The 18,935-nt window shown below is 35.5% G+C and overlaps 5 protein-coding genes, 1 long non-coding RNA gene and 1 other non-coding gene across 8 annotated transcripts; 1 reads left to right on the plus strand and 6 right to left on the minus strand.

Moving 5' to 3' along the window:
• Positions 1-677: 677 nt before the first annotated feature.
• LOC105763919 (bifunctional fucokinase/fucose pyrophosphorylase) lies at positions 678-4,984 on the minus strand. The gene is made up of 6 exons (XM_012582326.2): positions 4,282-4,984; positions 3,498-3,862; positions 3,293-3,419; positions 2,190-3,203; positions 1,312-2,045; positions 678-1,240 (listed from the first exon to the last, which is right to left on the minus strand). Exons 1-6 carry the CDS (start codon positions 4,826-4,828, stop codon positions 851-853), a joined length of 3,177 nt encoding a protein of 1,058 aa, XP_012437780.1. The 5' UTR covers positions 4,829-4,984; the 3' UTR covers positions 678-850.
• A 54-nt stretch (positions 4,985-5,038) lies between these two features.
• On the minus strand, positions 5,039-5,112 carry TRNAV-AAC (transfer RNA valine (anticodon AAC)). Its single transcript has one exon. It is a non-coding gene; the product is annotated as a tRNA-Val (tRNA).
• A 1,984-nt stretch (positions 5,113-7,096) lies between these two features.
• On the minus strand, positions 7,097-8,080 carry LOC105763924 (uncharacterized). The gene is made up of 2 exons (XR_001124469.2): positions 7,673-8,080; positions 7,097-7,386 (listed from the first exon to the last, which is right to left on the minus strand). It is a non-coding gene; the product is annotated as an uncharacterized LOC105763924 (long non-coding RNA).
• Positions 8,081-10,115: 2,035 nt separating this feature from the next.
• LOC105763923 (calcium-binding protein KIC) lies at positions 10,116-10,685 on the plus strand. The gene has a single exon (XM_012582333.2). It carries the CDS (start codon positions 10,203-10,205, stop codon positions 10,572-10,574), a length of 372 nt encoding a protein of 123 aa, XP_012437787.1. The 5' UTR covers positions 10,116-10,202; the 3' UTR covers positions 10,575-10,685.
• On the minus strand, positions 10,675-13,052 carry LOC105763921 (serine/arginine-rich splicing factor RS31). 2 transcript variants are annotated; one of them, XM_012582328.2, is made up of 5 exons: positions 12,738-13,052; positions 11,591-11,703; positions 11,276-11,505; positions 10,913-11,188; positions 10,675-10,827 (listed from the first exon to the last, which is right to left on the minus strand). In XM_012582328.2, exons 1-5 carry the CDS (start codon positions 12,841-12,843, stop codon positions 10,797-10,799), a joined length of 756 nt encoding a protein of 251 aa, XP_012437782.1. In that variant the 5' UTR covers positions 12,844-13,052; the 3' UTR covers positions 10,675-10,796. The 2 variants fall into 2 exon arrangements, with proteins under 2 accessions (XP_012437782.1, XP_012437785.1); XM_012582331.2 differs by lacking the exon at positions 12,738-13,052 and adding an exon at positions 11,838-12,033.
• A 1,413-nt stretch (positions 13,053-14,465) lies between these two features.
• Positions 14,466-16,875, minus strand: LOC105763925 (pentatricopeptide repeat-containing protein At5g08510). Its single transcript, XM_012582334.2, has 2 exons — positions 15,782-16,875; positions 14,466-15,697 (listed from the first exon to the last, which is right to left on the minus strand). The coding sequence occupies exons 1-2, from the start codon at positions 16,712-16,714 to the stop codon at positions 15,101-15,103; spliced, it is 1,530 nt and encodes a 509-aa protein (XP_012437788.1). The 5' UTR covers positions 16,715-16,875; the 3' UTR covers positions 14,466-15,100.
• A 155-nt stretch (positions 16,876-17,030) lies between these two features.
• Positions 17,031-18,574, minus strand: LOC105763927 (ATP synthase subunit delta, chloroplastic). Its single transcript, XM_052625361.1, has 2 exons — positions 17,749-18,574; positions 17,031-17,536 (listed from the first exon to the last, which is right to left on the minus strand). Exon 1 carries the CDS (start codon positions 18,488-18,490, stop codon positions 17,762-17,764), a length of 729 nt encoding a protein of 242 aa, XP_052481321.1. The 5' UTR covers positions 18,491-18,574; the 3' UTR covers positions 17,031-17,536; positions 17,749-17,761.
• Between the last annotated feature and the right edge of the window lie 361 nt (positions 18,575-18,935).

Consider the following 18,935-nt stretch of genomic DNA (forward strand, 5'->3'; position numbering starts at 1 on the left):
TGCACACCAACTTTATTTGTGTTAATTTTTGGATTTATTCGATAAAAAACTATTTCATAAACCATTCAAATATTTATTAATGTCTCGATTTTTCTTGTTAAGTCTTTATTCAACAAGTAGACGATTTATTCTTCACGCACTCTCCAACAACTAAAAACTTAAAAATATTCATCCTCGTAAATATCATATTACTCAATTAATTTCGTTTGATTTATTTAAACAAAGCACAAATTCTTTAAATTAATAATTATGAATTTTCAAAATTACTTGTATGATTAAAATCAAAGAAGAGAGAAGTTTGTTGTAATATTGATTTTCAACTAATTGCATCATCTAATCCATCCTTCGGAAAAACTCATTTCATGCCATTACTTTATTGCAAAGAAAGTGTAGCCCTTTTTATTAATTATTATATTATGGAATGCGGCTAAAATAAATTAAATATGATTTTGGTTGAAATAAAAACAGATTTTATATAAAAAAACATGAAATCACTCTCAAAATAAAATTTATAAATTGAAAAATTACAAATATTAAAATAAAAATTTTACTTTTTTTAATGAAATTTTCAAGTACAAATACAGTATAATCATTACACAATAAAATAAATGTTTCGAGTAACTATAAAGTAAAATTAAATTAATACAAACCCGAAAACCCACACATGCTAATAATAATAATAATAATAAAAGAAGATGATTCATTTCACAAATGTTGTAGAAGAAATGTATTTTACAATACAATACAATGAATTATATCGTCTATTAATTAAATTAATTATTAGATAGAGGGTGCCAACAACCCCAAAAAAATAGATCGTAAAACAGATATAAAAAATACTAAAAAAATATTAATAGATGGTCCAATTGTAGATTACTGAATCAAATTCTGGGTTTTTCCCTAACATGCTTCTTAATTCTTTGGCGCATGTGGCATTTTTGGCGAGTAATAAGGCAAAGCCCCCACCACCTGCTCCCACAAGCTTGTAGCCAGAGCAGTACGGGTCGGCAAATGCAAACAGTTTATCGACATATTCGTTGCTGCAGTATGGATCGAGTTCTTGATGCAACCTCCAAGCCTCCAACATGATTTCCCCTAGTTTATCGACGTCACAGTTCATCAAAGCTTCCCTACCGATCTTAGCTAATTCAGTGAGTCGTTTGATGCTGGATACGAGAAGGTTGTCTCGTCGGAGATACCGGAGGACTACCTTTTGTAGGACTTGATGTGCTAGTCGAACCTGCAGGGTCGTAATAGAATAACAATTAGAATACGGAGATGTAAGCATGTATGAAAGACTTGATTACTTACTTGACCGGTAAATACGACAAGCAACCGTTCCTGCAATTTTGAAATCAATTGAGAAGATGCCACAAGAGGGAAGACTTGGAGACGCAATGGTATTCCAGGGTAACTTCTTGTATATTTGATTCCGGGATATAAACCTCCGATCTGATCCTGCCAACCACCACCTGTTCCCATGAGCTGCTCTAGTACCAAAACAAGCCTGGCAACATTTTCGTTGTCGTCATCACCGTCAATGATCTGTAGAAGTCCTTTCACAACGGCAGCAGCTAAGATGCTAGAAGTTCCTAACCCACTGCCCCGAGGTACGTTAGCCCATGTCCTTATTCGCAAGCCATTTGATACTAGAATGTTTTCACGAATAATTCCGGTTACCAGCAGTGCAGATTTCACAAGCCTAAAAGGATCATCACCATCAAAGGGAGGAGCGATTGAAGCAAGCTCTTTAATATGTAGCTCTTTTCCAGAATCATCGATAATCAAGACTCCATTTGAATTTGTCGTCTCTACTACAGTGCCAATCGGAAGAGAACCTTCCAAGCTCACTGCCATATTAAGAACACAACCAGCACGTTCTAAGCTCCACGGAGGTGTATCACTCCAGCCGCCAACAAAGTCTACTCGAACCGGTAGCTCGACTTTCACAGTTTTTGGACAAAAAGGCTTGTCCATGGAGCTAACATGGTTATTGTTCCTGAAGGCCAGAGTAGACTTGCTGCCAGAGGACTCCAAGAGATGTTCTGAACCAAGGTGAAAGATCAATGGAAATAGATGTGAAATCGAGAAATACAGCAAGGGCAGTACATAGAAAAAGCCGATTTACAAAGATACGAGCAATTTAACCTTTCCTGAAAGATATTTAAAGCAAATTCAGTTGATTTTACCTCCAAAACCATATCTAACGGCTGATGCAGTTTCATCAGCAACTGAAGCCCATACTTCATGTTCTAACTGATAAGCTTTTGTTTCCTCTCCGCATGCTCGAAGAAGATCAACTTGCACCTGATATGCTCGGCTTTTGGGAAGAATCTTAGAATTTTGCTCGATCAGTTTGGGACAAAGGGCTAGGAAGTCCTTACATATTTCGACACCAGAAGTCTCTTTTTGTAAAATTTCTTCACACAACTGAGATAAATCGCGCCCAAGCATGCCGTAGTTAATGCAAGCCTTAGCAATTCCAGCTGCGAGATCCGCTTGATGATTACTGGATCCAGTGCACATTTTTGAGAAGTCAATCGATCTATGCAACTCCTCGAGACTGACTCGAGGTGAGTTTCTCCACAAGGGAAGATAGTGTAGGTTTTTTCCATCACTCAAACCCATCAACCACATTCCCACTCGAAGCATCTCAAAGTACGAAAGAATGGGAAATAATTTTGCATTCCACAAGCACTTTTCTTGACTGCTACTGGAGCTCCATAGATTGTTTTCCTCGATACCTAAATCGTGCATGACCTTCTCCCAAGGTTTCCCACAAAAGGTTCCATCCTTTTTAAGAGGGTTTTTCGGGTTATCATGGATACCACAAAATACAATCACTCTTTCAGTACATCCTACCAAAGGAACTTCCCAAAGACAATGGCGGTCTGGAAGCATGAACTTTATGGAATTACCTGCCATATTATCACTGTCCTTTGGAACATTCATACCGACAACTATAGACTGGGAACCAATCTGGATTCCACTTGATATGTTTGAGTCGTATATTAGAGAATCTTCACCAATCGAGACACCATCAGCAATTTTACAAGACAGAACAACGGAAGATGCTGCAATGTCTGAAACAGTGGTTGCTGGAATAGAACATAAGTGTCTTCGGCCTACAAGCGCTGAATCAGATGCACTAAGGTGATCCAAAACTTCGCTCGAAGTTCCAAAATGTAAAAACAAAAAATCATCTGCAATGGAAAATGGCAATCAATAACGAGAAATTGAGAACTAAAGCAAGGTTTTTGATGTTTTAAAGACTGTTTATCGTCCAACATACAAGCACAGTAGCTGAACATCCTTTGTTTTCCCAATTTGTTGACCAATGCTTCACCCAAAGGGCGATGTTGTAACCAATCATGCTTCGTAGGTACCCAAGCTGCCACAAGATCTTCATACAAACTCATCTGAATAACAATCAAAAATCGAAACAGTTAGAATTACAATACTGAGACACAGCTGAAAGTTTGGGTTCAGTTACTTGCCTCTTTTTTGCTTTTCAAAAGCTCGGAAATCAACGGTTGACAAGAACAAGCAAGCTTAACAAGCTCCACCCATGCATTGCCTCTAACAGCTATAATCCCAGTATCTAGCAATGCTCTACCGTCGTCCAGGATTGCCTGATTCTTAACAAGCTCATCTACACTAGGTTTCTGAAGTAAATTATCCACTAAACTAACCGTGTAACTTTCATCAAAAATCTCGGATTTTAACGCCACAATGACACCATGGTTAGCAGCTATATCGAGCGTTATAGGCACGGTAATAATGGTCGACGAATCGGGTGGAAGAATCAAAGTAGAGGCATCAAAACATGGAAGTACATCACCAGTCATAGTAAATATTCCACCTACACAAAATTAACCTACTTGTAAGTGTCCGATACAAGTATGTGTCTGAATGTAGTCGGATTTTCTACATTTTTCATGTTTCGAGGTCATATCCGCATATCGATGTTATATTAAACCTAGTAACCTACTTGTAACCGTCAGATATGAGTATGGGTCCGAATATCATCATTTTTTCTACATTTCTACATTTTTTCATGTTTCAAAGCCATATCTGCATATCCATGTGTCGACTTAAACCCAGTAACCTACTTGTAAGTGTCAGATACGAGTGTGGGTCCGAATATCATCGGATTTTCGAAGTTTTTCCAAGATTCGAGTTCATACCCGCATATCCATGTGTCATATTAACTAAAAACAGAAGTTAACACTTAATAGCAAGAACTTTCCATCGTTTCACAATGAACTAAATTCATTTTACCTTCATTTTTGAAAGCTTGTCGAGCACAAGAAGCAATTGCAAGAATATGATCGAATAACAACGGTACTGGACCGTCAGGGTTATCGGCAGCTAAAAAAGGGAGTGGTAAAAAGACTTTACCCATCGGATTAGCCCATGGAACCCTTTTAGAATCCCCACCAGCATGAAGTAATAAAATATGCTTTTTACCCATTAAACCAACAGCACCATCTCCTCCGTTAACGACTAGCTCTGTATGTTTAGTGAGGGCGTGAATAGCATTGAGTGTGGCAGCACCGGATCCGATCCGTTGACCTTCTGGGTCGGGTACGGCGAGGGTAATAGTAGAAGGAGCAATCCGACCCATTCGTTTAGCCCGTCTGAGTTGCCAATCGTAGAGTTGAGCTTGTTCGGGACTGGCAGCTGTTAAAACGATGGCATCCCATGTTGGAACCCGAGATGGGTGACGCACCGACAACCTTAAATGGTACCATGATTTACGAAGGACGGTGGTTATGTCGGGTTTCCGTTTGGTTCTGGGTAATACTGTTTGTGGGTTCGGATCCATTTTTTTGAGAATTTGGGGTTTAAATTAAAGGGATTGAGAAGCGGTTAAGGGGAGATAAAGGAGATGAAGAAGATGATATGAGGGATGTTGGGTTAACGATCATGTGGTTTTCGGATCCACCATGCTCCTCATTACCTTTCCTGTCGGATTTTTTTATTTTTTAATTCAAAAATGGAAAAATAATAAACAATAAAATAAAGGATAAGAAAATGGCGTCGCCCGGACTCGAACCGGAGACCTTCAGTGTGTTAGACTGACGTGATAACCAACTACACCACGACACCACCTCATGGCGCAATGTAAGATTCTTATATATATTTAAAAAACAAAGCATTTTTTAAAAGGTATTAAACCAAAGTGTATAGAACCAGATAAATCATCACACCGGACCAATGCTTTAATTAAACAAACTAATTTAAAAATAGAGAAAATTGGTTTCGAGTGATTCATAAGTTAATCGGTTTAACCCTTCTCTCTATATCAGTGCCTAACTAGATTCTTATAAATAAAAGAAATCTGTGAAAAATCCTACATGGAAATATATTTTTTATGTAATTTTATTAGGAAAAACAGATCAACTTAATGATATTGTTATTTGATAATAGTTTAGTGTTTAAGATTATTAAAAAGGGAATTCGGATAAAAAACACTTGATTATTAAAAGGAAATTATCTGGAAAAAATTAATCAAAGTTTATAATTGTCTACATGTCATAATGTTTTATTGATGTTGAAGCTAAAGTTTTATTGTGTTGATGAAGTTTTTCTTCAACGCGTTATGTGTTTGTTATTTCCCAATTCTATGAGTCTCATTCATTGAATAAATTAATAAATTTCTCTTTTAAAAGAAAATTAAAATCAAATTGGTGATCGAATTGATTAAATCACTAATTATCAACTCAACCGATTTAATCACTGAACTAATCGATTCACTATTTAAAAAAAATTTAAAATCAAGAATTTTGTTTTAAAAGAAATTACAAAACTCTTCCCAACTCATAAATAGAAGGATAATGCGCTTCAAAGATACTCGAACCCATGTTCTTTTGTATTAGGAACAATATTTATACCAGTAAAACTAAAATTCAATGAACAATTACATTATCTAAAGTTAAATATTAATTATTGAACATTAAAATTTAAAAATTTAGATTTAATTTCTTCCTTAATTCATTTTGTTTTTATTTTGGGCTAAGGCATCACCATAACATGGGTTTAGGTTTTTAAAAAAGTGGACTAGTTTATAAAGAAAATAAATAAATTGGGTTTTAAAATTTTTTTTATTTTGGGAAAAAATTTAGCCTAAAATATAAAAATTGTTATAAAATAAATAGAAAAAAAAGTAAAGAACAAAGAAAATGAGAGAGCAAAAGAGAGCGTATTTTATTGATCAATTGTAATATTTACAAAACTTCTTCAAAGTCTCTATTTATAAACATAAGAAGTATAAATGAAGTAGAGATCTACTTCTAATAACTATTAGAATTTAAAGTACATCAACAATTATCTTGATCTTGATGGATATCCACTTAATAAGATATTCATAACAAAAATCAATTTAATTAATTTTTATCATTTCATCCAATCTCTTTCTCACAGTCTAAAACCAATTCTCATCTATCAGCAGCTCAACTAATTATTTAAAATCTATCAGGCCGATTCTTGATTCAATCCAATTTTGAAAATCATGAAAATAGTATATCAATAAGTGTTGGTCGTTAAGTGTAATCGAAACACATTGTTGTACTCTAAAAAAGAAATTTAAATTTAAATTCTTTAAAAATATTATTAGAAGAGATAAAACTTTTAAAAAATGGATTTTCATAAATCCAAAAATAAAAAAAATATACCCCTTAATATTGCATGTTATGAATAAATATTATAGTGGCTAACCTTACCAAATTAATAATCCATTGCAGGTGGATGCCTAACTGACCTTGAGAGACCAACAAGACTGGGCTTTGTGGACAGAACCCCAGAAAACAAATTACAACTGGGACTCGTATTTTGAAGGCTCGGATTTTAGTCTTTTTATCTATATCTGTGATGATTGGGTTTCTCTCGTACCATGTAAATGTACTTTGTGTGGGTTTTGTTCGGTTTTTATTTATTTATTGTGGATTTTTATATTATAGTTGGTCGAACATATATTTGTATTTATAATTTGTACTTGTCTTTGTATTAGAAGTGTTCATGGTTGAGTTTAAGCATTGTATTGACACTTTATCTTTGTCCAAGTCCAACCCAACTTAAATTATGGGCTTCAAAATTTGCCCAAATAAATTTATATTTGTAGATAATTAATTCAAGTCCATTCATATTTTTTAAAAGAATATTGTATAAACCCAAATGTGCCCAGGCCCAATCTAATACCCATTTTACATTATAATACTCAGGCCCAAACCAACAAACAATACAGACCTCAGCCCAAAACTAAAAAGCAAAAAAGAAAACCCTAGCAGCACTATGCGCCCTAGCCACAGCAGCCTCCGCGCCTCCAGCAGACGTCCCAAGCGCCGCACGTCTCGGGGCCGATCCTCCCTATGTGCGCACGTACACCTGCAAACACGGACTCAAAAGAGTCCAAAAGAAAAGAAACAGGGAAAAACGGCACTGGTTTTTGATTTTTCGGGCTATATAAGGCCGACTTTTATTCTGTAATAGGGGGGCTTTTGGGGACAAAAGAGAATACAGAGGAAAAAAAAAGGATTTGAAAGAGCAGATCCGATAATTTTTGGAATAAAAAAGGTCTTTTTTTATTTTTTTTCGGTTCATCATTCTTAGTGATTCATTTTTTTATTTATTTTTTCGCTTAAAATACGAAAAAGAAAGAAGGGAGACTTACCTTTCGCCGGAGTCGTCGAGCTGGTGTCCCCTCCGACGAAATTGGGGCGTGGGCTGAACGGCGGCCAAAGGGTTAGGAAACCCCAAAAGAAGCAGTTTCTGCTTCAAAGGGAAAGACCAAAATTTGTTTTTTTAAAACTTCAAGCTGGGCAATGATGGCACTGTTTAGTTTGGGAGTTCACGCATATCAATCCTTAATGGGGAAATTGCGCGCCTAGCCCTTCCTCTTTTGCTACATGTTTCAATCAAGTTTTTTTATTTTTAAATTCGGCCTAAATATTTTGCTCGCGTGACGATTTAATCCATGTCACTGCACAGTGCTTCAACGACTTGGGAAAATTGTTTTTTAAGTCCTCCTCTCATGGCGCGTGTATCACTTGGGTCCTTCCTGTTGTTTTCTATTTTTAGATTTGGCCTTTTAACTTCGTTTAGCTCTCAGTTTAATCCTTAATGGTTTTTTTTTTGTAGTTTATTTTTTTAGTTTTTGTTATTATTATTATTATTATATTATATAGTATTATAATTATACTTACATATATACGCATATGTATGCTAATAGATATATATATATTAAATATTTCTCTAATACATATACATATTTATATATATATATTGTTATTATTATTTTTAGCTTTTATATACATATATACGTATATACATTTATATTTCTATTATATTTATATATTTTTCATATTTTATAATATATATATACATTCTTTTAAAATTATTATAAACATTTTATTGTTCTACACATTCCATTATTTTCATATTGCACCTATATATATAAGTATCTAAATATGTACATATTTTCATGATTTACCTACTTATATACTCATTCATTTTATTTTGTAAATATATGCACGTATACATATGTTTTTTATTTTATCTTCACAATTTTCACATACATATATATATGCATATCATTATAAGTTTTGTTTTGTATATTTCATTCCCTTTTATGTACACTTATATTTTTTAAAATGTATGCATATACATGTTTTCAAAATTCATTTATGCTTTATACTTATATTTTGAAAACACATATATACATATAATTTAAATTAAAATATTTGCTTCATATTGTACATTAATTTTTAACATACCCTTTGGAAAATAAATCTTGGTTTTTTTCGATAAATCAAAATCATTTTTTCTTGATTCAAGGTTTATTTTGAATAAAAGCAATATTCGAAGTTTGAGATTTTCGAGGAAATTGAGCCCTAACGTATTGGGTTCGGATTTTCTTTGTTAATCTTAAATAACCGAGGATATTCTTTATTCAAAATGCATGAGTATAAAAATTATTTTGGGAGCTTAACTTGTTGTGTCCTAACGTATTGGGTGTGGCATGTTACTTTCTCAAAATGAAAATTTTTGCATAAAATAAAGTGATATTCAAAGTTCGAGAATTATGAGGAATTGTACCCTAACGTATTGGGACTCGATTTCTTTACATGACTTGAGCAATTGATTATCCATTTTCAAATTCTATCGTTTGAGTTGATTTTAAAATCTTTTTAAACCCTCGACCCTAAGAGATTAAATAATCAATTTGGTACCGATTTTGGGCGTTACGAGGGTGCTAACCCTTCCTCGTGCGTAACTGACTCCCGGACTCATTTTCTCAAAATTCGTAGGCCAAAATATTTTTTAAGGTGGGCCGATCACACCTTAATAAAGGATCGGTGGCGACTCCAGTTTTATTTTTAAAGTCGACAACTAAATTTTTGTTTTCAAAAAACGGTTTCGACAAATATTATATTATTTTAAATTTTAGATACTGTTTTGATTAATTAAAATTTTATATATAGATAACATTTTTAATTCTTACACTATAATATCATATATTATTATAAATTTTAAGTTTTATATCCTGATATAATATATTACACAATTAGAAAATATACAAGGCACAAGCTTGAATATTTTTACTCAAATGTGGAAAAAGTTTTGAATAAGCAATAAATATGTCTTGAATGTGATGTAGATGACAATTATTTCCACAAAATATTACTTCTCACCTAACACCATAAATATGAAGCAATGTTGGATCGGAATGACAAAACGATGAAATGGGACCTCTAATTGTTACAAGGTGAAGGTAAGTTTGAGCATTCCGAGTTGAAGTCCAGGATTACCGTCGTCTTGCAAAGTTGACTTTATAGGTTGGTTTTTGTATGGAAATATCATTGATAGGAGCTTCCTAGAAAGCCTACCATAGGACAAATTCCTTACGTCAATATGGATTACATCGCACCATTATCCCCACATACGCACCTTCCTAGAAACTCATCTCTTGATTTTTGATGGCGAAATCAAATAAATAAATAAAATCCCATTAATTTAGGGCTAAAAATAAATACAGAAAACATGTTTTACCCATCATGAAATGGATCTTAAAGAGGCTTTTTTTTTTATTGAAATCGTTTGAGGACAAAATGAGGTCCAGTGTCACATCATCATTATCAATGGTGAAACCCTTATAACCCCCCCCCCCCCAATTCATGTTGGTGTAACCATTTCAGCAATAAATGGAAAACAAGGGAAGAACAACAACGAAGAACGAGTATGAAGATTTGTTACCTGTGATGGCTGAAAAGCTTGACGTGGAAGCTTTTGTTTCCGAGTTATGCGGTGGGTTTCGTCTACTAGCAGATGAAGATCGAGGGTTGATAACAGCCGAGAGTTTGAAGAAGAACTCTGCACTTTTAGGTATGGAAGGGATGAGCGAAGAAGAAGCTTGGGATATGGTTAAAGAAGGTGATCTTGATGGAGATGGCGCATTGAACCAGACCGAGTTTTGTATCCTTATGGTTAGGCTTAGCCCCGGAATGATGGAAGATGCCGAGACGTGGCTGGAGAAAGCGATTCATCAAGAGTTAAGGAAAAAAACCTCAGCTTGATCTTCTCCTTCTTTTGGTATTTTAATGGTGTGTGTTTCTATGGATTTAGTTTATGTTATTGTACTACAAGTTGATTTGTTAATTAATGGACAAAGCATCATTTTAATCCAAGCCAAGTACATATATTAACATGAACAATAGGTTCTTAAAGTACATACCAAAATACATAGAAAGCTAAGCATAGAGCTACGAAATACTTTTCACCGGTAATCTGATGCCCTTCTATGTTCGGGACCTTCGAACAGGTGATCGGCTGTAGATTCAACGAAAAAAAAACAATCTTTCAAAACATTATGTAAAAGAACAAGAAATGAAAAATAAACGGCCTTAATCATTACCTGCGGTATCTGCCATATTCAGGACTCCTATGCCTCCCGTAATCAGGACTTTTGCGTCTGTCATAAACAGGACCATTATAGCGTTCATAAACAGGACTACAAGCTCTACCATAATCAGGACTTTGTCGCCTATGGTACACAGGACTTCGGGACCTCCCATATGGACTATCTCCACGTCTATCGTAACCTCCTCTTTTAGGACTATCATATCTGTTATCCCTCTCATCATCATCCCTTAAAGCATATTCAACAGACACGACTCTGTCTAGTAACTTGCTGTAAAGGCATATGTAGTACTTTAGGAGCAATGGCAATGACCACAAAGATGAGTAAAAAGGAAAAGGTATATTTAATTATTTCTACCTCCTTTGTGTAGCCTCGAGAGCTTTGGTAGCATCGTCTTGTGTTGCAAACTGAACAAACGCAAAGTTTCGCCTAATGCGAACATGAAGAACCTTCCCATATGGCTCAAAGTGCCTTAGAATATCTCGTTCCCTAGTACGGATTGGATCAAAGTTGATAACAAACAAGGTTTTGGTGGGTCTATGATTTGTCACTGACCTAGAACCATCACCACGTCGACCACGTTCACCCTGACAAATATTAAAAATCAGAAATTACCGCTTTCATTCCCGTTAAAACTCCAAACAAGCAACAGCAGAAAGAACAATAACACACCTTAGCCCACTCCACAGACAGTCGCCGTCGGTCATAACCAAAAGGAATATTATCAAGTTCACGAATAGCATCTTCAGCATCACGTTCATCCTCGTAATAAACAAAGGCAAATCCTGCAACATAAACTTATAATTAGTGGCAAAAGTGACAGGTTGTATAATCATCCTATACCTGCACAATTAGTGGTACATTAACTAAATCACAGAATTTCTTTATCCCTTCAAGAACTAAGAAAAACATACGAAACCTGCATACATGTGAAGGAAGGGGCTGATGCACATAAGGATGTAGAGGCGTTGCATGATGAACTTAAATCAAGATGGTGACATATTAAAGGTTAAAATTCCAAGTTATTCAGGTCTGAGACATCATTTGCAAAGCATGGTTGGCCATTCAGACAGCAGGAAGTTCAGAAATGGAAGAGCATGGCATGATAATTTGATAAGGTCCCCCCACCAGCCAGTGAGGAAGTGTGAGAAGTAACATGATCGAGTGAAGAAAATGCAGGATGATGCCATCTGTGTGAGTGGCAGGAGAACAGGAAGGCATGAATATTTCCATTGCAATAGAAGTTTTTTTTGCAGAAAGATGGCGAGCCCCGATAGAAGCTCGTTTTCCGTTAGTATAAGTTCCTGCGTCAAAACAAAGACTTAAACCGGAGGTTTGCTCCAATAAAATTGAAAACCTGCTGTGATCACATTTACAGGCCCCCTCTAGATGCTGACATGACATTCAATCCCAAAGCAAGGTAAGTGCATAACGCATCCTTGTGTAAGGATATATGCCGGATTCTTACTCGACAAATCGCTACACTGGGTTTCATTATAAGAGAAACTCCACTGGAGCAACTCCATCATTTCCAAATAATACAGAACGGTTATGTATATACACGCATACATGTACATGTATATACATGGTTAACATAAGAAGCAATGTAATAAATGTGTTATGATCAGCCAACTATCAACAAAATATATGAAGGCGACGATGAACCAAACCATAAAAAGAAAGCATTTTAGATACAGAAAGGCTTAAACCCAGTTAACCCACAATCTAAAATAAAAGCAATATTATATTCATTTAGCTAATAACATTAAAACCATAATCCCAAAAACAGGGTAATATTCATTGTTTTCATATATATTACCAGATTTCATATCAACCCGTTCGATCCTCCCGTATTTTGAAAACAAACGCTCCAGCTCTGATTGCCGAGTCTCGTACTCGAAGTTCCCCACAAACACAGGCCTCATTGTTTTTTTCACCAAAAGAATCGCACCTTTATCCTTTAACAGATACCTAAAGCAAGAATTAAGGGGGGGAGGGGGGGGGGAAATCAAATTACCACTACTGTTTTGTCTTTAAAAACAGACCGTTGCGTTTTCTTTCGTTTTCTCAGGAACCAAACAGACAAGACAAGATAACGGGAAGGGGAAAAAAAGGGTATGGAGAGTACCTTGTGATGAAGCGATAAATGTCATTAAGCCCTAACCGAAAACCCTAAATAGAGAGAAAAGGAAAATAATAGTGTAAATTACACATATATGCCCTAAGGTTAAAATGTTTTACAAGTAAGTACATTTGGAATCTAATCTATTGTTTCTTTTAAATTTTAATTTTTACAATATGCAATTTCACCATTTGAATAGCTATATCTTTTTAATTTTTAAAGAATTAAATCCAATTTTTATCAGTTTTAGGGAGACTAAAGTGTAGTTTTACTTTTACTAATTTAAAATTTTAAAAAAATTAAAAAGCCTAAATGAAAATTTTTCCATTTTAGGGGGGCCGGGGCCCTGCCAACCCCTTGACTACACATTTACCATTGATGCTCTCGTAATAGGAGTCAGATTGTATTTTACCCCACTACTAAAAAAATTGACAAATCATTCCCTGTATGTTAGTTCAATGACCAAATTGGGTCCTTCTATTAAAAATACCATTCCCTTAGTATTAAAAACTGCTCTATGTACGTCAGTATAGTGTACACGTGACATGCTATGTATAACTATTTAGTTATTTCGTTAGCTAACCCAATTTTTAACATAAGAAATTGATGAAATTTTTAATGGAAAAGATCAATTTGCTCTTTGATCCAATCTATAAAGATTAATTTGTTCATTTCTTGAGTAAAGAGGGGCAAAATGCAATCTAACTCCTAGTATAGTGGTTCCACGATACTTTTATTGCAATATGTCTTACTTTTTTTATTTTAAAATATCACACTAGTAAATTTAAGAGAAATTTTAAGATGTTAACAATTGCTGTTGGAATTTTGAAATACAAAAATTAAAGGATTAAATTTATAATAATTAAAATAGATAGAATAAAATTTAAATGTAAGAAAATATAGGGACTTTAAGCATATTTTAACCAAGCCCTAAAAAAAGTAAATTTAGGGTTGACGTTTCCATGGTCATTTTTAACCGTTGGATTAAGACTCCATCAAGCGTGATGCAATATTATCCGCTAGATGATTAAGGGCGTAACTTAATTGAGTTTCAATGGGCCTATGGAAGGCCTAAAAAGTAGGCTGGTTTTCAGGCAAATAAATAAAGAACCTATTGGGCCATAAGGAAATTACTTGGCCCATATAAATGCTTAACAAACTACCCTAAACAAAAGATTATTTATTTATTATTTGACATTTAATATATTAATTTTGATAAATTATTGAAAAATAATATAGTAATTAATCATTCTCTTTTATATGTTGCTTTTGTATTATTTCATGATGTTTTAATGATAATATTGAGTACAATTCTCTTGTTTGAAAATATAATCTGGTTAACCCGAATTCAAATTAATTCAATTTGATTTGATTATAAGAAGTAAACAACTTAAACTTGAAACTTGAAAATGATTCGAGTCAAAATAACCAAAATTCAAAATGAGCAAAATCTATAATATTTTGAACAATTAACCCGAACTCAAGCTCCAAACCGGAATTAAGCAACTTGAAATGATTGGGCCAAAATAACCCGACCAACTAACCTGAATGACATGAACTAAATCAAACATTAAATGATTCAAACCCGAAATTATACAATATAAAATAAAATAAAATTTAGAACCTAAATTTACCTAACACATATTGATCTGAATTGAAATCGGCCCAACCTACTCAATTCCACCTAGGCAATTGTGGAAGGTAAGATGGTACCCACCATCGGAGCGCTAAGTTATGGTAAATGCCGGTGCTGCTATGGATGTGGATGAGCAAGTCGCAGGCTTGGGAGTCATGGCTAGAGATGCAGACGGCATGGTGATGGGCGGTCGAGCGACAAGGGTGCTATTTAATTTCCGAGGCTCGTTCTTTTGCTCGATACTTTGACTATTTGGACTTTGCTTTTGTACCTAGATCGGCAAATAGATTGGCCAACCTAGATAGCAGAAACGAGGTTCGATTTGGCTTATATTACCCAGCCAGCCTACATGACTTTGTAATTGCGGACGCATCTTTATTTTTCGATTAATGGAATAACCCTTTGTGGCCTTTTACTGTATAGTTCAAACTGTAAGCTCGGACCGAAAGTCAATTAATTTGTTTTGTAGCTTCATCACTATCGAGATCCGATGTAAGGTTTCGTATATTTCATCACATCTCGGATGCGATTTATCCTCCACGAGAAACTTATGCATTTCACCTCCCTCTTCAATGAAGCTATATCCAGCTGCCTTTGTAATTTGACCACCTTTCATCATCTTCCTTAGCTTTGCAACACCGTCCCACTGCCCCCTAGATGCATATATATTAGAAAGAATAACGCAGTTTCCTGCATTCCATGGTTCGAGCCGAAAGAGAGGCTGAGCCGCTTTTTCTGCGAGTTTGACATTTTTATGAAAGCTGCAAGCTCCTAAAAGAGCTCCCCAAACCACAGCATCGGGCTTCATAGGCATGGTTTTTATAAGATCGTAAGCTTCTTGCAATGCTCCAGCTCGACCTAGGAGGTCTACCATGCATCCATAATGCTCCAATTTAGGATTGATGTTGTAGTTTTTTGCCATTGATTCGAAAAGTTCTCGTCCTTTTGTAACCAATCCTCCATGCGTGCATGCTAAGAGAACTCCCACGAATGTGACATTGTCCGGTGCAGTTCCTTCATGCTGTTACAATCAATGAAATAAAACATAAAAAGATGAAACTGAAATAGGAATGCAAATGTATCCGGAGTACAACGAAATGCTAACCAGCATTTGTTCGTAATGCTCGAGAGCTTCGATCGATTTTCCATGAAGGGCTAAAGCCATGATCATTGAATTCCAAGAGCACGAATTTCTCCTCTTCCCGATCTCATCAAACACCCTTTTCGCCACTTCGATTTTACCGCACCTCGCATGCATTTCGAGGATAGTATTGCTAACATACAAATCCTCAAACAAACCATTCCCTCTTGCATAAGCTTCAATCCTTTCTCCAATCTCCAATGCTCCAAGATTTGCACAAGCAGGAAGCACACTAGCAATGGTCACTCGATTCGGTTTAACTCTACTCTCTTTCTCCATCCTTAAAAACATATCTAACGCACTCGAAAACTGCCCGTTCTGCGAGTAACCCGATATCATCGATGTCCAAGAAACCACATTCTTCTGAGGCATTGATTTAAACAATTCCAAAGCTTCCTTCATATCCCCACACCTAGAATACCCAGAAATCAAAGCGTTCCAAGTAGGCACATTTCTGACACGCATTTCATCAAACACTTGCCGAGCAAACTTTAACACACGAAGTTTTGCATACATATCGAGCAAAGCGGTTAAAGCATAACAATCAAGACCAAACCCAGATTTGAGAAGATGGGTATGAAGGATTTGGCCATGGGAAAGGGAGGAAAGTGAAGCACATGCAGGGAAAAGGAAGATGAAAGAATGCTGGTTGGGGGAACAGTTGTTGAAGCACATTTGGGAGTAGAGAGTGAGGCATTGATGGGATTGGTTAACTGAGGAGTAAGCTTGGATGAGCTTGTTGTAGAGGAAGACAGTTTTGTTTGGAAGGAGATCGAAAAGGTTGTGGGCATATGGAATGTTTGGGAATCGGAGGAATTGAATGATGAGAAGCTGAGTTTGGTGTCGTTGCAGGCCATTTTTAAGAGTGGAAGCTAGGGATTGTTTCAGCTGGTTCATGACATATTTCAGCTGGGTGATTTCATAAAAATTGTTTCATCATGCAGTCTTTGTTATACATGTAGTTGTTTTGTTGATCGAAAAGAATATCCTTTTAGTAAACAAGCTATTGTTTAGTGGCAATAATTTGTTTAGGTTACTCAATGTATAATAATAAGAGTATTATAATAAGTGTTAAAAATCTTAAATAAAAAATAGAAAAAATGTATATAAAATAAATTCTAATAATCTTCACAATTATCTCTTTATCATCGAAATATAGTTTAGATATTAAATTAAAAATCATGCGATATAAAATAAAATACAATACGCAAACTTTAACTAAAATCATAATTTCACAAACTTTAATTTGATAAGTAATGTATCAAATGTAATAAAGAAAATCGAGTAACAAGCACAAGATGGTATTTCTTTTCTTTTGTCGAGCTACCTCAAGGTTTTTCTTTTCTTCTCTTTTCCCTTCGTTTTTCAAAGACCCTGCTTTTATTGTTGGGACGTCGGTGTTGTCTTTGGAGTTCTGCCCGTGATGGTGTTCGATGGCGACTGGTGTAATTGCACTAGGCCTTGCCTGGTGGCTTTCGTAGTTGGTCTGTCAAAGTTGTGACTCAGCCTTTGCTCCTCTACTGTTTGGAGATCTTCTAGGTGTCGTTATGACTCCAACAAGTTTTTGTGGACGCACTATTTCTCAGGCTAGCTGCAAGGGTTGCTTCTCTAGACCTTGATTCTCTCTCCCCTCCTTTAGCTGCAAGGTTTTGGGAAGTGTTGTGGCCTGTGGGATAAGCCTTGGGCTCATCTCCTTCATACTGACTTTTTATGTTGATACTAAAAAAAGAAATACTAGCTAAGAAAACCAGACATAGACTTAGAAAAAACATTAATTTCTTGTCTATAAGCATTTAAATGGTGAAAGAAAAACTACATGTTTTCTGTCAAATCATGTCACGTAATATAATCTTCATTTCATTTCTGATTGCATATTTATTATAATACAAAAGTAAGCTAAAAAAGAAAAAAGAGTGTTGAAACAAAGATACCAATCATTGCATATTAAGTATAGAGCAAGCCAGAGTCTGGTATTTTGGGTAGCTTATCAATAACCAAGTTCTTGACCTTAACTTTAACAGCACCACTAAGATTTTGAACCTTCATAGCAATTTTAAACAACATGTCTTCCCCAATCATCTTCTCCGACGAAACCCAAACCTGTTTAGTTCCAATCAACTCATCGTAAACCCTCTCGAACTCTTCCAACACTTCACTTACAATCCCCAACTTGTTCTTCTCAACCATCACCTTTAACAAGTTAAAAAGATGCTTGTTAAACTTCCCTTTTTTAGCCAATTCCTTCATTGCTTTTCCCTTCTCTTGATCACCCAAAAACGGGTCATTCAACAAAGCTTGAATTTGACTGTTTTGGAGTAGTCTCGAGAGCTTTCGTACGTCTCGTCGGACTTCGTGAAGTGAACCGGTGGATTGAGTTGTGTCTAATAGAGCTGCGGCGTAGCCGGTGGCAGGGGTTCGATGGACATGAAGGGATGATGAAGGGAGAAGTGAGGTGGGGTGGGGGAAGATAGGAAGAGCGGTGAGGTTTTTGTGGGTGAAAGAGGTGGAGATGGTGGTTGGTTTGGTGGTGGAGAAGAGCAGGGGACGTTGGGGTGACGGTGGAGGGAGGTGACGCGGTCTGTTGAGTGGTTTTAAGGGGTGCAATTGGCGAGGTGTTGAGTTGAAGTTCGTGGGCTTGAGGCGTGAAGAAACAGAGCTTGATAGAGGGTCCATGGATAGAGAGAGAATTAGGGTTTGTGACGTTTGTAGGAGAAAGAGATGAGGATGATAAGATATTATGAATCTTCTTTTTGTGGTTGAAATTTGGAAACGTAAGCTTTCCTTCGTGTTAATCCATCAGTTCATGGCCTGCCTTTTTCTTTATTATTTTGGAAAAAATTTCACTAATCTCTTTTTTAAATATAATTTCGAGGAAAATTTGAAAGCAAAATTCAAAAAAAAAAACCTTAAATAGTAATTATTATTTATACTAACAAGTATTGAGTGTTGTAATAAAATACATTGTCCTTAAGAAGAAAAAAACACATTTAAACCTTAGCAAAGATATTGTTAAAGGAGGAAGGGTTCAACTTGAAGAGGATGTTAAGAAGAAATCAATAGTAGTTCATGAACCAATCATTAAAAGAAAAACACATACAAAATAGGTATAATTTTTGAT

Source organism: Gossypium raimondii, chromosome 12 (assembly GCF_025698545.1).
Source record: "Gossypium raimondii isolate GPD5lz chromosome 12, ASM2569854v1, whole genome shotgun sequence".
Classification (NCBI taxonomy): Eukaryota; Viridiplantae; Streptophyta; class Magnoliopsida; order Malvales; family Malvaceae; genus Gossypium; species Gossypium raimondii.

Bases quoted from the DNA above. Each gene is read 5' to 3' on its own strand.
- LOC105763919 (XM_012582326.2), bottom strand. From the start codon at position 4,828: ATGGATCCGAACCCACAAACAGTATTACCCAGAACCAAACGGAAACCC. The intron at 3,420-3,497 runs GCAAGTAACTGA...ATTGTTATTCAG, and splicing joins TTTTGAAAAGCAAAAAAGAG to ATGAGTTTGTATGAAGATCT. The intron at 2,046-2,189 runs GTAAAATCAACT...ACCTTGGTTCAG, and splicing joins CGTTAGATATGGTTTTGGAG to AACATCTCTTGGAGTCCTCT.
- LOC105763923 (XM_012582333.2), top strand. From the start codon at position 10,203: ATGGAAAACAAGGGAAGAACAACAACGAAGAACGAGTATGAAGATTTG.
- LOC105763921 (XM_012582328.2), bottom strand. From the start codon at position 12,843: ATGAGGCCTGTGTTTGTGGGGAACTTCGAGTACGAGACTCGGCAATCA. The intron at 11,189-11,275 runs GTAGAAATAATT...ATGCCTTTACAG, and splicing joins CTCGAGGCTACACAAAGGAG to CAAGTTACTAGACAGAGTCG. The intron at 10,828-10,912 runs GTAATGATTAAG...TTGAATCTACAG, and splicing joins GAATATGGCAGATACCGCAG to CCGATCACCTGTTCGAAGGT.
- LOC105763925 (XM_012582334.2), bottom strand. From the start codon at position 16,714: ATGAACCAGCTGAAACAATCCCTAGCTTCCACTCTTAAAAATGGCCTG. The intron at 15,698-15,781 runs GTTAGCATTTCG...TGATTGTAACAG, and splicing joins AGCATTACGAACAAATGCTG to CATGAAGGAACTGCACCGGA.
- LOC105763927 (XM_052625361.1), bottom strand. From the start codon at position 18,490: ATGGACCCTCTATCAAGCTCTGTTTCTTCACGCCTCAAGCCCACGAAC.